The 14,932-nt window shown below is 41.4% G+C and overlaps 1 protein-coding gene across 7 annotated transcripts in view; it reads right to left on the reverse strand.

Moving 5' to 3' along the window:
* The window catches only part of CACNA1A (calcium voltage-gated channel subunit alpha1 A), a 267,076-nt gene that overhangs the window by 122,094 nt on the left and 130,050 nt on the right, over nt 1-14,932 (reverse strand). For all 7 annotated transcript variants that reach the window (XM_075859128.1, XM_075859126.1, XM_075859122.1 and 4 more), the window contains exons 5-8: nt 13,800-13,952; nt 12,567-12,754; nt 6,020-6,123; nt 2,172-2,287 (exon numbers count right to left, since the gene is read on the reverse strand). In XM_075859128.1, coding sequence (XP_075715243.1) covers nt 2,172-2,287; nt 6,020-6,123; nt 12,567-12,754; nt 13,800-13,952 — 561 coding nt within the window. The remainder of the gene's footprint in view (nt 1-2,171; nt 2,288-6,019; nt 6,124-12,566; nt 12,755-13,799; nt 13,953-14,932) is intronic.

Genomic DNA, 14,932 nt, shown 5'->3' on the forward strand with positions numbered 1-14,932 from the left:
GGGCATTATGTAAAGTAGTGCAATGGGGCTCATGATAGAGCGCTACAGATTGAGCTACAGATAGAGCGCTTTGTGCGTAGGTTGGAGCAAACAGTAAGTTCCTCACCCCACTCAGATATGAACATACATGGCTACAAGGAATTAGGCGGATAACTTTAGAGGTAAAAGTGGAAGAAGTATAGAGATCTTTTAAGAATTGGAGCGTCATATTTTACTATACGATAGTAGAGAACATTGTGGGTAAGTAAGTACTTGATGCCATAATAAAATCTAGTGCTACTTGGATTAGCTGAGCTCCCGAGGACTACCCGAGTCCTGCTCTCATGCATATCCTGGATCCTCCTTTCTAGTTTTGCCCCGTAGCGCCTGGTTTTCGAGCCCCATAGAGGTGGTATGGCCTATCTTAATGATAGATAAACCGCTGGTGTATATAAGGAGCGCATCTGCTATGCCCCCCTTTATTGCTACCACAACGCACACACAAATTACGCATAATATAAAAGTTTTGGCAAAATAATGTGGTGTGTGCCACGTCAAACACTGTACCTCAACCTGCCATCCACCAGATACCAGCCGGCCAGTGTCTGTAGCTATCCCAGCGTGACTGATGAGCACTACCTGCGCAGCCATGTTCTCATCCACTGATGGTTAGTGACCACACAAGGATGCCATGCCCGTTGTGGGCCAACCATACCATGCCACCAGTGAGGTGAAGTGTCGTAATTCCACCTTATAAAAAAAAGATTACTATCCATCCCTCAAAGCTAAAAAGTGATCTGCTGACAACCCCACCTGACTGTCCTTTTACCCACCTGCCCCTTTTTTTTTTTAACCCTATATCACCTTTCTCTAGTCTTCCACCCCATACTTTCTATTATCCTATGCACAAAAGGCCCACTGCTCAGACCTACGCCCCCTGAGTCTTACCCAAGCGCCATCTTGCCCTAACTTACCAAGTAACTACAATACCCCATGAAACCTTTACCAAACGGGGGGTTGCAGTTACCCCATTTATGGTTGCTTGCCCATAAGTTCCCTGCGCTCTTCTCTCTAAGTCGCTTAGTGTGTATTCACTCTGGAGACTGGTACATTATTGTGTCGAAACACTGTGATAATGGGATTGTAACGATGTCAGATCACAGTGGGACGTACCACTGTACTGCAGATCCCTGCAGGTTACTAATTAGCTGATGTGTATCAATAGCAACATAGGCATGGAGCATGGATAATTAATGTATGTCAAAATTTACATCTCTGATCTGGTAACCCTAAACGATTTTGATATTTAGAACTGCTGATTCAGGAGTGGAAGCCGAGACACTTAGGGAATAAAGGGGAAAAAAATCATTGTGGAAGCTGCTATCCTCAGCTGTGTGGTATATCTGAGGTCACACGTGAACTAGTAATGTAGTATTGATTGCTGATGCCTGGCTAATGGTGTGAACTATCGGCATTACCCTATGTTACTCGTCTTTTTCTCCCTGTGATAATCTGGGCTCCAGCAGGGGGCAGTAGTGACTGTTTATGTGTAATAGATCACAACAGGCTAGAGAATAAATCATTGACATGCTTTTCAGACCTCCATTTAGGATGGAGAATATCAATTCATTAAAGAGCTATTCCATGAGACCCCCATAGTTGTAGCCACGCATGCAGCATATAATCACATGCTAAATCATCATTTAATATCATTTTAAATTTGATTTTATGTCCTCACTCAATTCCGCCAGCACGGTTTATCCTGATCTTCTGGGTACATGAATCATGAATATCAGGGCTGGACCACCAATGTACCTAAAGAATTGCTGCTGGCACCTACATTTTTGGGTTGTCTTCAATTGATGTCTTATTGCCTGGCCACTAAAAAAAATAAACTTGACTCCTTACATCTACAGTAATTTGTCCAACTTTGATGAATAGAATGCCAGACCTACTGTCTACACGACTTACTGACAGAGCAGAGGGGTGAACATAATTGAACTAGGGGTATAAGTCAACATAGCCTTGTAGATTTACATGCCATGTAGTGGGCAGAAAAGAAACATTTTAAGTTGTCAGAAGCACCCGATAAAAGAGAAAAAGAGCAATTGCAACCTCTGGTGAACAGGGTATTGTCTTTGTGGTGACTGGACTCTATAGGTTAGTAAAATAAAGGGATGTCTATGACCCACCTGCTTTGGAAATCCATTCCATGTAGCCATTCAATTCCCTTTCTATCTGCTGCTGTCTCCTTAGCTTCATGAATGCTCTACGATTTTCTACTCGTTCTCTCTCTTTGGCAAACTCTCTATACAAGACAAAATATACAAGTTATTTTCTTCTGGGGAAAAGTCACATCTAGAGTCCATTAAAACAGTTTATTAAAAGCGATATCTCCAACCCATACATAAAACATACAAAAATATATTTTCCACTTTACACCCGAGCCACTACAGTACATGTCTATTATATGTCTGTAGATTAGATAGGCAGATATCCACTGATAATAGCAAAGGGAAGAGTGTATACACTAACCCTATTCTGTGTTTCCCTGTGGAAGAGGGAGACTGCTTTATTCAGTTTTTACTTGGGAAGGGGAGAGGGGCAATCCACCTCAGTCCTCTGAATGCTGGAGACTAGATAGGCAGGATTACTCCAGTAACAATAGCAGACGGGAGAGAGTAAACAACTAACTTTGTTCTTCTACTATGTCAGGGGGGAAACTGCAGCTCTCACTGTATGGGAAGTGTAGAGGGACAGTCCTTCTACTCTTCATGGAGATTGTATACTAGAGACTAGATAGGCAGGATTGCTCTAGTAACAATACCAGACAGGAGATTGTATACACTAACTTTGTTATTCTTACTATTGCAGGGGGAAAACGGCAGCTCTCACTGTATGGGAAGTGTAGAGGGACAGTCCTTCTACTCTTCATGGAGATTGTATACTAGAGACTAGATAGGCAGGATTACTCTAGTAACAATACCAGACAGGAGAGTGTATACACTAAGTTTGTTCTTCTTACTATGGCAGGGGGGAAATTGCAGCTCTCACTGTATTGTAAGTGTAGAGGGACAGTCCTTCTCTTCATGGAGATTGTATGCTGGAGACTAGAGAGGCAGGATTACTCCAGTAACAATAGCAGAGGGGAGATTGTATACACTAACTTTGTTCTTCTTACTATGGCAGGGGGGAAAATGGCAGCTCTCACTGTATGGGAAGTGTAGAGCGACAGTGCTTCTCTTCATGGAGATTGTATGCTGGAGACTAGAGAGGCAGGATTACTCCAGTAACAATAGCAGATTGGAGATTGTATACACTAACTTTGTTCTTCTTACTATGGCAGGGGGGAAACTGCAGCTCTCACTGTATGGGAAGTGTAGAGGGACAGTCCTTCTACTCTTCATGGAGATTGTATACTAGAGACTAGATAGGCAGGATTACTCTAGTAACAATACCAGACAGGAGAGTGTATACACTAAGTTTGTTCTTCTTACTATGGCAGGGGGGAAACTGCAGCTCTCACTGTATTGTAAGTGTAGAGGGACAGTCCTTCTCTTCATGGAGATTGTATGCTGGAGACTAGAGAGGCAGGATTACTCCAGTAACAATAGCAGAGGGGAGATTGTATACACTAACTTTGTTCTTCTTACTATGGCAGGGGGGAAAACTGCAGCTCTCACTGTATGGGAAGTGTAGAGGGACAGTCCTTCTCTTCATGGAGATTGTATGCTGGAGACTAGAGGGGCAGGATTACTCCAGTAACAATAGCAGAGGGGAGATTGTATACACTAACTTTGTTCTTCTTACTATGGCAGGGGGGGGGGGAACTGCAGCTCTCACTGTATGGGAAGTGTAGAGGGACAGTCCTTCTCTTCATGGAGATTGTATGCTGGAAACTAGATAGGCAGGATTACTCCAGTAACAATAGCAGAGGGGAGATTGTATACACTAACTGTTCTTCTTACTATGGCAGGGGGGAAAACTGCAGCTCTCACTGTATGGGAAGTGTAGAGGGTCAGTCCTTCTCTTCATGGAGATTGTATGCTGGAGACTAGAGAGGCAGGATTACTCCAGTAACAATAGCAGAGGGGAGATTGTATACACTAACTTTGTTCTTCTTACTATGGCAGGGGGGAAAACTGCAGCTCTCACTTTATGGGAAGTGTAGAGGGACAGTCCTTCTCTTCATGGAGATTGTATGCTGGAGACTAGAGAGGCAGGATTACTCCAGTAACAATAGCAGAGGGGAGATTGTATACACTAACTTTGTTCTTCTTACTATGGCAGGGGGGAAAACTGCAGCTCTCACTGTATGGGAAGTGTAGAGGGACAGTCCTTCTCTTCATGGAGATTGTATGCTGGAGACTAGAGAGGCAGGATTACTCCAGTAACAATAGCAGAGGGGAGATTGTATACACTAACTTTGTTCTTCTTACTATGGCAGGGGGGAAACTGCAGCTCTCACTGTATGGGAAGTGTAGAGGGACAGTCCTTCTCTTCATGGAGATTGTATGCTGGAAACTAGATAGGCAGGATTACTCCAGTAACAATAGCAGAGGGGAGATTGTATACACTAACTGTTCTTCTTACTATGGCAGGGGGGGGAAACTGCAGCTCTCACTTTATGGGAAGTGTAGAGGGACAGTCCTTCTCTTCATGGAGATTGTATGCTGGAGACTAGAGAGGCAGGATTACTCCAGTAACAATAGCAGAGGGGAGATTGTATACACTAACTTTGTTCTTCTTACTATGGCAGGGGGGAAAACTGCAGCTCTCACTGTATGGGAAGTGTAGAGGGACAGTCCTTCTCTTCATGGAGATTGTATGCTGGAGACTAGAGAGGCAGGATTACTCCAGTAACAATAGCAGAGGGGAGATTGTATACACTAACTTTGTTCTTCTTACTATGGCAGGGGGGAAACTGCAGCTCTCACTGTATGGGAAGTGTAGAGGGACAGTCCTTCTCTTCATGGAGATTGTATGCTGGAAACTAGATAGGCAGGATTACTCCAGTAACAATAGCAGAGGGGAGATTGTATACACTAACTGTTCTTCTTACTATGGCAGGGGGGAAAACTACAGCTCTCACTGTATGGGAAGTGTAGAGGGACAGTACTTCTCTTCATGGAGATTGTATGCTGGAAACTAGATAGGCAGGATTACTCCAGCAATAATAGCAGAGTGGAGAGTGTATACACTAACTTTGTTCTTCTTACTATGGCAGGGGGGGAAACTGCAGCTCTCACTGTATGGGAAGTGTAGAGGGACAGTACTTGTCCTCTTCATGGAGATTGTATGATGGAGACTAGATAGGCAGGATTACTCTAGTAACAATAGCAGAGAAGAGCGTGTGTACACTACACTTTGCTTTGGGGGAGACTTCTATATGCAGCTCCCACTGCTTGGAAAAGAGAGAAGGACAGTCCTCCCTCTCCTCATGTATGCTGGGGACTAGATATGCAGGATTACTCCACTGACAATAACAGAGGGGGCAGGTACACTAACTCTGCCCTGTGTGGCAGAGGGAGACTGATTTATACAGCTCCCACTGCTTTGAATGAACAGAGGGACAATCCTCATTTTCATGGAGTATTAGCCCCATTAAAGCAAACTCTTCTTGCTCTATTTCCCACCCAGACAATACAGCAATTATACAAGATATTCCAATAAGGCATTCCCAAGCTAGGTTAAAAAGATTAAAGCCTATAACATTATTATCATTATTATTATTATTACTAATATAGATGTTGTTTATTTATATACATAACGTATTAGTCCACTTCCATATACTTGTATTTAATTAGAAAACATAAATCTGGATTCACAATGGATTTCCTTTATCACATAATATCCATAAAGGTTCCTTACACACAGGGACACCCCCTATCTACAGCCTGTGAGGGCTAAACAGATTGCTTAAAATTGTCCTATTCTTCTATCATGAAATGATCAACCCCATATAAACCATGCGTTTATTTATGCACATATCACCAAAGCAATTAACACATTTTTCACCCTTCATTTCAGATAAGCTTACCCTGAAAGGACACCCAAAACAAGGTTAAGCATGAAGAAGGAGCCAATGATAATAAGAGGGATGAAGTAAAGCCAGTTCCACGCGCTGCCAAATACATCATTACTCTGCACAGGAGAGAAGGGTAAAGTAAAGAAGGTGTTTTACACAGAGATCACCCTTGGTCAATCATCTGTTCTTAGGATTTACAGTCTATAGATGATCTGCGTTAATGCTTATGAACACGGAAAGTAGCTCAGCCGTCGAAATTGAAACCCAACAGCAGGTCTGCCATAGACTTAAAATCCTAGAAAGTACAATGTAATCATCCATGTTGCTCAGACCCAACTCATAGATAAAGGATAGTTATATTAGAAAGGGGGTCATGACGTAATAGATCAGTGATACATACAGGAGAGTTATAGGGTGAGGGGTCATGTAGTAATAGATTAATAATACATAAAGGACACTTATAGGATGAGGGGGTCATGTAGTAATAGATTAGTTATAGATACAGGACAATTATAGGATGAGAGGTCATGTGGTAATAGATCAGTGATACATGCAGGACACTTATAGGAAGAGGGGTTATGTAGTAATAGATCAGTGATGCGTACAGGACATTTATAGGATGAGGATTCATATAGAAATAGATCGGTGATACATACAGGACAGTTATAGGATGAGGGTTCATATAGAAATAGATCAGTGATGCATACAGGACAGTTATAGGATGAGGGTTCATATAGAAATAGATCAGTGATACATACAGGACAGTTATAGAATAAGGGGTCCTATAGTAATAGATCCGTGATGCATACAGGACAGTTATAGAATAAGGGGTCCTATAGTAATAGATCCGTGATGCATACAGGACAGTTATAGGATGAGGGGTCCTATAGTAATAGGTCAGTGATAGATACAGGGCAGTTATAGGATGAGGGGTCATATAGTAATAGGTCAGCTATACATATAGGACAGTTATAGAATGAGGGGTCATATAGTAATAGGTCAGTTATACATATAGGACAGTTATAGGATGATGGGTCATATAGTAATAGGTCAGAGATAGATACAAAACAGTTATAGGATGAGCGGCCAGGTAGTAATAGATTAGTGATAAATACATGACAGTTATAGGCTGAGAGGTCATGTAATAACAGAACAGTGATAGATACAGGACAGTTACAGGATGAGGGGTCATGTAATAACAGATCAGTGATAGATACAGGACAGTTATAGGATGAGCGGCCAGGTAGTAATAGATTAGTGATAAATACATGACAGTTATAGGCTGAGAGGTCATGTAATAACAGATCAGTGATAGATACAGAACAGTTACAGGATGAGGGGTCATGTAATAACAGATCAGTGATAGATACAGGACAGTTATAGGATGAGCGGCCAGGTAGTAATAGATTAGTGATAAATACATGACAGTTATAGGCTGAGAGGTCATGTAATAACAGATCAGTGATAGATACAGAACAGTTACAGGATGAGGGGTCATGTAATAACAGATCAGTGATAGATACAGGACAGTTATAGGATGAGCGGCCAGGTAGTAATAGATTAGTGATAAATACATGACAGTTATAGGCTGAGAGGTCATGTAATAACAGATCAGTGATAGATACAGGACAGTTACAGGATGAGGGGTCATGTAATAACAGATCAGTGATAGATACAGGACAGTTACAGGATGAGGGGTCATGTAATAACAGATCAGTGATAGTTTCAGGACAGTTATAGGATGAGGAGTCATGTAATAACAGATCAGTGATAGATACAGGACAATTGTAGGATGAGGGATCCGATAGTAATAGATTAGTGATAAATACATGACAGTTATAGGATGAGGGGTCATATAGTAATAGATCAGTTACAGATACAATGCAGTTATAGGATAAGGGTTCATGTAATAGATCAGTGATAGATACAGCGAGGGGTCATGTAATAAATAAGTGATAGATACAGGTCAGTTATAATATGAGTATTCATATAATAACAGATTACTATCAGATACAATACAATTATAGGACAAGGGGTCATGTAATAACAGATCAGTAATAGATACATAACAGTTATAGGATGAAGCGTCATGTAATAACAGATCAGTGATAGGTACAGGACAGTTATAGGATGAGGGGGTCATATAGTAATAGATTAGTGATACATACAGGGCAGTTATAGGATGAGGGGGTCATATAGTAATAGATTAGTGATACATACAGGGCAGTTATAGGATGAGGGGTCATGTAATAACAGATCAGTGATAGTTAAACAGAATAATACAGTTTTTGGATTCTGTAATGCAGCATACATGACATTTATAGTGTTGAATAGAAGTGCTCTGCAGGTTTCTAGCAGTGGGAGGGTCACCCCCTCCCTCGCTCATGTCCCTGCAGGGAGATGGGGGTGGCGCACTCATCTACGTGTGCAGTGAAAGTTTCCTGTGCCCGTTTCTTGGTGCTAAAAATATAACTGGCAAGAGAAAGCATCCTAAGAAAGAGAGCAGCTCTCCTGTCAGAGAATAGAGAGGAGGGGGAGGGGAGAACCATTTCCCTTTCTATGATCATACTGCCCTTGAGCAGAGAGGAGACCACTGCTCTGTCCGGGTCCCACTCACATTGTCACTCACAGAGGCATTAGCTTACAGTATATAGAAAATCAATGGGCGTAGTAACATCTTATCACTCTCTTCTCTGTCTTCAAGGGCCCTAATGTCCCAGTCCATTGCCATTTTTGTAACTGTATCTCTCCTTGAGTTTGGGTTACATTGGCCTAAAAGCAGTAGTTTATTTTATAGGTATCAGTCCATTTTCTATCTTTCCCTGCCCTGGAATTCTGTGACAACTTTACATATGGCCTATGGAGGATATAGCTATAATTTCCCCGCATTCCCCGTTCCATTAGACCATTACTTTATTTTATGCACTCATCACTCTCAACATCTAGTTTTCTCCATCAGACCTGATCTCTATCATATACATAAACTATTTTGTTTTTAACTGGTGTCACTAAGGCATGTCCAATTGGATTACACCATCTGTAAGATGTACTATGAAATCTAAAGTAGAGGAGAATGGTTGTACAACCCAAAGTGCCACCCAAATAGTAAGCTACATATGCTAAAAAGCCACCAGCAGCACCATTACGGCTCACCTGTAAGGATAGGACTAGTACCCATCCAGTACTTTGGAGACATTTGGACATGGACCTCATCCTCAATATCCTCACCATTAACCTATTAATGATACGCTAACACTAATCGGACTATGAGAGGTGATACTTCTGTGCAGTATATACTGTATACTTCTAAACAAATTGCTAGATATTCATACTTTTCCCAACAGGCTTCACCTTAGAATTTCACCTTTATATATCACTTTCTATTTATACTTTCTCCTACACCACCATCTGACCATGAATACTCTACCACATCCATCTCTTTTAATAGGTTCACCATCATCCATCTTTGCCCATTCATGCTCTCTCTTATATCCATCTCTGCCCATTCATACTGGCTTTTACATCCATCTCTGCCCTTTCATACTGTCTCCTACATATATTTCTGCCCACTCATATTCTCCTACATATATCTCCGCCCATTCATACTCTCTCATACATATATTTCTGCCCATTCATACTGTCTCATACATATATTTCTGCCCATTTATACTCTCTCATACATATATTCCTGCCCATTCATACTCTCCTACGTATAGCTCCGCCCATTCATACTCTCTCATACATATATTTCTGCCCATTCATACTGTCTCATACATATATTTCTGCCCATTTATACTCTCTCATACATATATTCCTGCCCATTCATACTCTCCTACGTATAGCTCCGCCCATTCATACTCTTTCCTACATTTATCCGCCCATTCATACTCTCCTACGTATAGCTCCGCCCATTCATACTCTTTCTTACATTTATATCTGCCCATTCATACTCTCTCCTACATTCATCCTCACCTAATTCAAACTCTCTTCTACATATATCTCTGACCATTCATACTCTTTCCTACATATATCTCTGCCCAATTATACTCTCTCCAATATATATCTCTGCCCATGCATAGTCTCTCCTACATATATCTCTGCCCATTCATAATCTCCTACATATATCTCTGCCCATTCATAATCTCCTACATATATCTCTGCCCATTCATACTCTTTCCTACATTTATCTCTGCCCATTCAATACTCTCTCCTACATTCATCCTCACCTAATTCAAACTCTCTTCTACATATATCTCTGCCCATTCATACTCTTTCCTACATATATCTCTGCCCAATTATACTCTCTCCAATATATATCTCTGCCCATGCATAGTCTCTCCTACATATATCTCTGCCCATTCATAATATCCTACATATATCTCTGACCATTCATACTCTTTCCTACATTTATCTCTGCCCATTCATACTCTCTCCTACATATACCTCTGCCCAATTATACTTTCTATTACCTCGTACCTCCTACATCCATCCTTCTTTGCCGCTTTATATTCTCTCTTAATCTTCAATCTAATCATGCCCTCTCATACAGCCATATCTGTTCATTCATACGTGCACTATATCCATCTCTATCCATTTATAGTCCTACATCCATCTCTACAGGTTCACTCCTACTCATCCATTCATACTGTCATCCATTCATCTTATCTGTTCATACTTTCTTTTCCATTCATCTCTATCTATACTTGAAGGGGCGAACAGAAAAAGCTGAGGGCCCCTGTGCAAGAAAAATATAGGAGCACCTTGTTCGTGTATAGTTCATCATAGAACATCCCCGCTTATGTCTCTCTAACCACCCACAAGTAATTGTGAGCTATGAAATGCATTAGCTTAGTCACTTACATGACTTCTAACAGATAGTAGAAAGCTTATAACGGCTTTTAAAGTGGCAGTGGGCCCCCTTACCTACTTGGCAAGTTGTACGTATGATATATCTACCCCATTCATTCATACTCCACCCTACATCCATTTTTCTACATTCATACTCTGCCCAACATCCATCTCTCTCCATTTATACTCTACACTACAATCATTTCTCTCCATTCATACTCTTCCCTACATTCACTTCTCCGTTATACATACTCTACCCTACATCTATCTCTCTGCGTTCATACTCTACCCTACATTTATTTCTCTCCATACATACTGTATCCTTCATCATTCTCTCCTCATTTATACTCCACCCTAGATCCATCTCTCCCCATTCATACTGTACCCTACATCCATCTCTCCCCATTCATACTCTACCCTACATCCATTTCTCCCCATTTATACTCTACCTTATATCCATCTCTCCCCATTCATACTCTACCTTACATCCATCTCTCCCCATTCATACTCTACCTTACATCCATCTCTCCCCATTCATACTCTACCTACATCCATTTCTCCCCATTCATACTCTACCTTACATCCATCTCTCCCCATTCATACTCTACCTTACATCCATCTCTCCCCATTCATACTCTACCTTACATCCATCTCTCCCCATTCATACTCTACCTTACATCCATCTCTCGCCATTCATACTCTACCTACATCCATTTCTCCCCATTCATACTGTACCTTACATCCATCTCTCCCCATTCATACTGTACCTTACATCCATCTCTCCCCATTCATACTCTACCTTACATCCATCTCTCCCCATTCATACTCTACCTTACATCCATCTCTCCCCATTCATACTCTACCTTACATCCATCTCTCCCCATTTATACTCTACCTTACATCTATCTCTCCCCATTCATACTCTACCTTACATCCATCTCTCCCCATTCATACTCTACCTACATCCATTTCTCCCTCTTTATACTCTACCTTACATCCATCTCTCCCCATTCATACTCTACCCTACATCCATTTCTCCCTGTTTATACTCTACCCTAAATCCATCTCTACTCAGTCATACTCTGCCCTACATTTATTTCTTCCCGTTTATACTCTACTCTACATCCCTCTCTCCACAGTACATCCATTCCCACCATTCACACTCTCTAATATTTTCCCCATCTATCTCTCACTATTCATACTATCTATTATTAATCTACATTATTGTATCATTTATGTTCTTTTACCATTTTACACCTTCTACCTTTTCCCATTTTGATCTGAACTGTAACACAATGGTTATAGCTACTTTCAGAAGCCCGCATGCACTCATTCTGCATATTTTCCACAATGTTCTGTCTGTATCTAGCCCTCTGCGTCTCCTATTCTCTGTCCCTCACCATTCTTCCTTTTTTTTACCCTGACTCTGCAAAATTCATACTCATTAAGCCCTCATGTATGTGCAGCTATTCATCGTGCCTCTTCAGCACCAGCTGTCAGCCGAGCTAGCTGTAAGTCCAGCTCTCAGACCCAAGTGTATCAGTGCAGGAATGCAATCCTGCTGTTATTGTTAGTAGCATCAGGGCCAATAATAAAATAATATATAACTCTTCATTTTGCAGATGTTCGTTTTTGCATTTGTCTCACTGGTTCATTTATTGCCATTTTTTTTTTATAAGCCAGTGTATATTTGGAATATACAAATACTTACATGGTACAACATATCTGTCCAGCCCTCCATAGTTATGCATTGAAATACAGTGAGCACAGCAAACAGGATGTTATCAAACTGTGTGATGCCATTATTGGGTCCCTCCCATTTGTCATAGCAAACGGTGCCGCTGGGGCACCTCCGCGACGATGACTCATTGCCGCAGAGGCCCTCCACCTTGATTTCATCTACAGGGAAACATATAGGGAAAGCATTCAAACATATGTATATTGATTGGTGCATACAGTACACAGATGACTGTGCATGGGAGTATGTAGTCTAAATCTGGCCTTATTCATGGTGACTTTGTCTGCATAGTCAAGGAAACAGAGCAGACACATTCATTTTCAATAGTGATAGGAATGAAATTAAAATGATTGGCCAAATATTTCAGGATGAAAACACATAAAAAAATAATATTGTTTCAGAGCATGGAGCATGTAAGATGTTAAGGCTAACATGAAAACGTAACCCTAAAAATTTTACTTGAAATAAATGGGCAAAGAGATGGACCTATCATATCAACCTTGAGATGGTAAAACATACATGGCATTTAATCAACTTCATGTAGCATATCACATAGCTCAGTAACATCAATCACCTGCCGCCCCAGTGACAGTATCACTACCTGTGGTTTTGGGTTGTTCGGGCTGAACTATTTCCTCTTTGCCTTGCACCCACCCAATCAAAAACTACTACCACTAGGGGGAGCTTCGGAGCTTACAGCTTATACATTGAACTCTGTAATCAAACAGTATGCAGTGAGCTCCTAAGCTCCCCCTAGTGGAGGTTTCCAGCAGTCTGAATTTTATCATTTAAAGGGTTATTCCCATTCTTGGAATATGCCGAAAATGTCTGATAGATGCGGGTCCCAGCTCTGGGATCCGCACCCATCTCGAGAACGGGGGTCCAGACAGAAAATGAATGGAGAGGTGGCTACACATATGAGCGGTTCTCTCCATGAATTCCCATGGGAGTTACGAACAGCACCCTTCGCTTTATGTGGGACTGGGGTCAGCTGACCCGCGTTCTGAAGATAGGTGTTGTGGATATGATATAAAAATATATTAAAAAGTTAGTCTACACAGAGTCCTGGACCTAAAAACGACATGGTGTAAAAAGGTGGACATCCACTCTAAGTAGCGAGTCCTATTTTAAAGCTCTCCAATTGCCCAAAAGATCAATTACCAAGAAAGAAGTAGGTCACAGATTAGTAGGACAAACTGGTCTCACCTCCATAAGGTTCATAGCAAGAATTATGGAATTTGCCTATGTAGAAGTCAAGTCCAATGATAGCAAAGATGAGAATAGCAAAGAACAAGAGCAACCCAATCTGGAGCAGAGGAATCATGGCTTTCATAATAGATTTCAGGACCACTTGTAAACCTGCAAAAGACAAGGAAACCACAATCAGAGAAACGAGAACCCAGCTAAGATATCCTCAATGTGGTCTGTACAGTCAAAGATAAGTTCAATGTAAAAGAATTATACCAAACATACAGCAAAACAAACCACGTTCTAAAATAAGAGAAGTAACTTTATGTAAACAATGGACGTTTTGAATCTGGTTGTCATAGCCACGTCCATGAACATGTACATATAGTTGAGAATCACAGATCTAGAGTATAAGGATTGGAGTGCAGCACCTTCATCATATGACTCCGGCTATTGTCAGTCTAGGGGCAGCCTTACATTATATAGGCCTCGTCACACGCTTAGGAAATTCTCTGATGAACCCACATCTCTTTGTCTCTATAAATATAACTAGATTTGGATTTTTAAGGGGTTAACGATAACTGAATATAATTGTGTTCTTCTGGCAAATGTCCTCTTGTTGACACATTTCCTGGACGGCAGGTTCTGCATCAGTGACAGGAATGGCCTGGTCAGAGGAGGGCTGGCAGCGCTTCACCTGAGAAAGTGGGAGATCTATGGAGCAGAGCGTCTGTCATATGTTCACACTCACTGGCAGTGCAGATAATGAAACGTCTGAGGAAGTGAGATCATACAAATATCCTCATACCTTCCAGTATCAAATAAATCATTTGATGATCCAACTCCAACATTCCTAATAACAAGTGCCAATGAGGAGTCACCTGCTTCCCCCAAGAGAAGCCATGCCTGGAGCAGGGGTATATTATATACTGTAAGGGGATAAAGGTCCTACAGCTTCATCCTCTCCACCCTGTGCCGCCAGAGCTGCAGTGGCTATGTAGTGCTACACAAGCTGCAGATCCTGGGAAAGGAAGGTGATGGTAGTAGCGTCAAAGCACCCCTCTCCAATCATCAGTGGTGGAAGGTACGGTCCAGAAGAGGCAGAGCTAGGCTTAAATTAACCTGCTCCAAAGATACAGTTTGGCCTAGTT

This window comes from Rhinoderma darwinii, chromosome 3 (genome assembly GCF_050947455.1).
Source record: "Rhinoderma darwinii isolate aRhiDar2 chromosome 3, aRhiDar2.hap1, whole genome shotgun sequence".
Classification (NCBI taxonomy): Eukaryota; Metazoa; Chordata; class Amphibia; order Anura; family Rhinodermatidae; genus Rhinoderma; species Rhinoderma darwinii.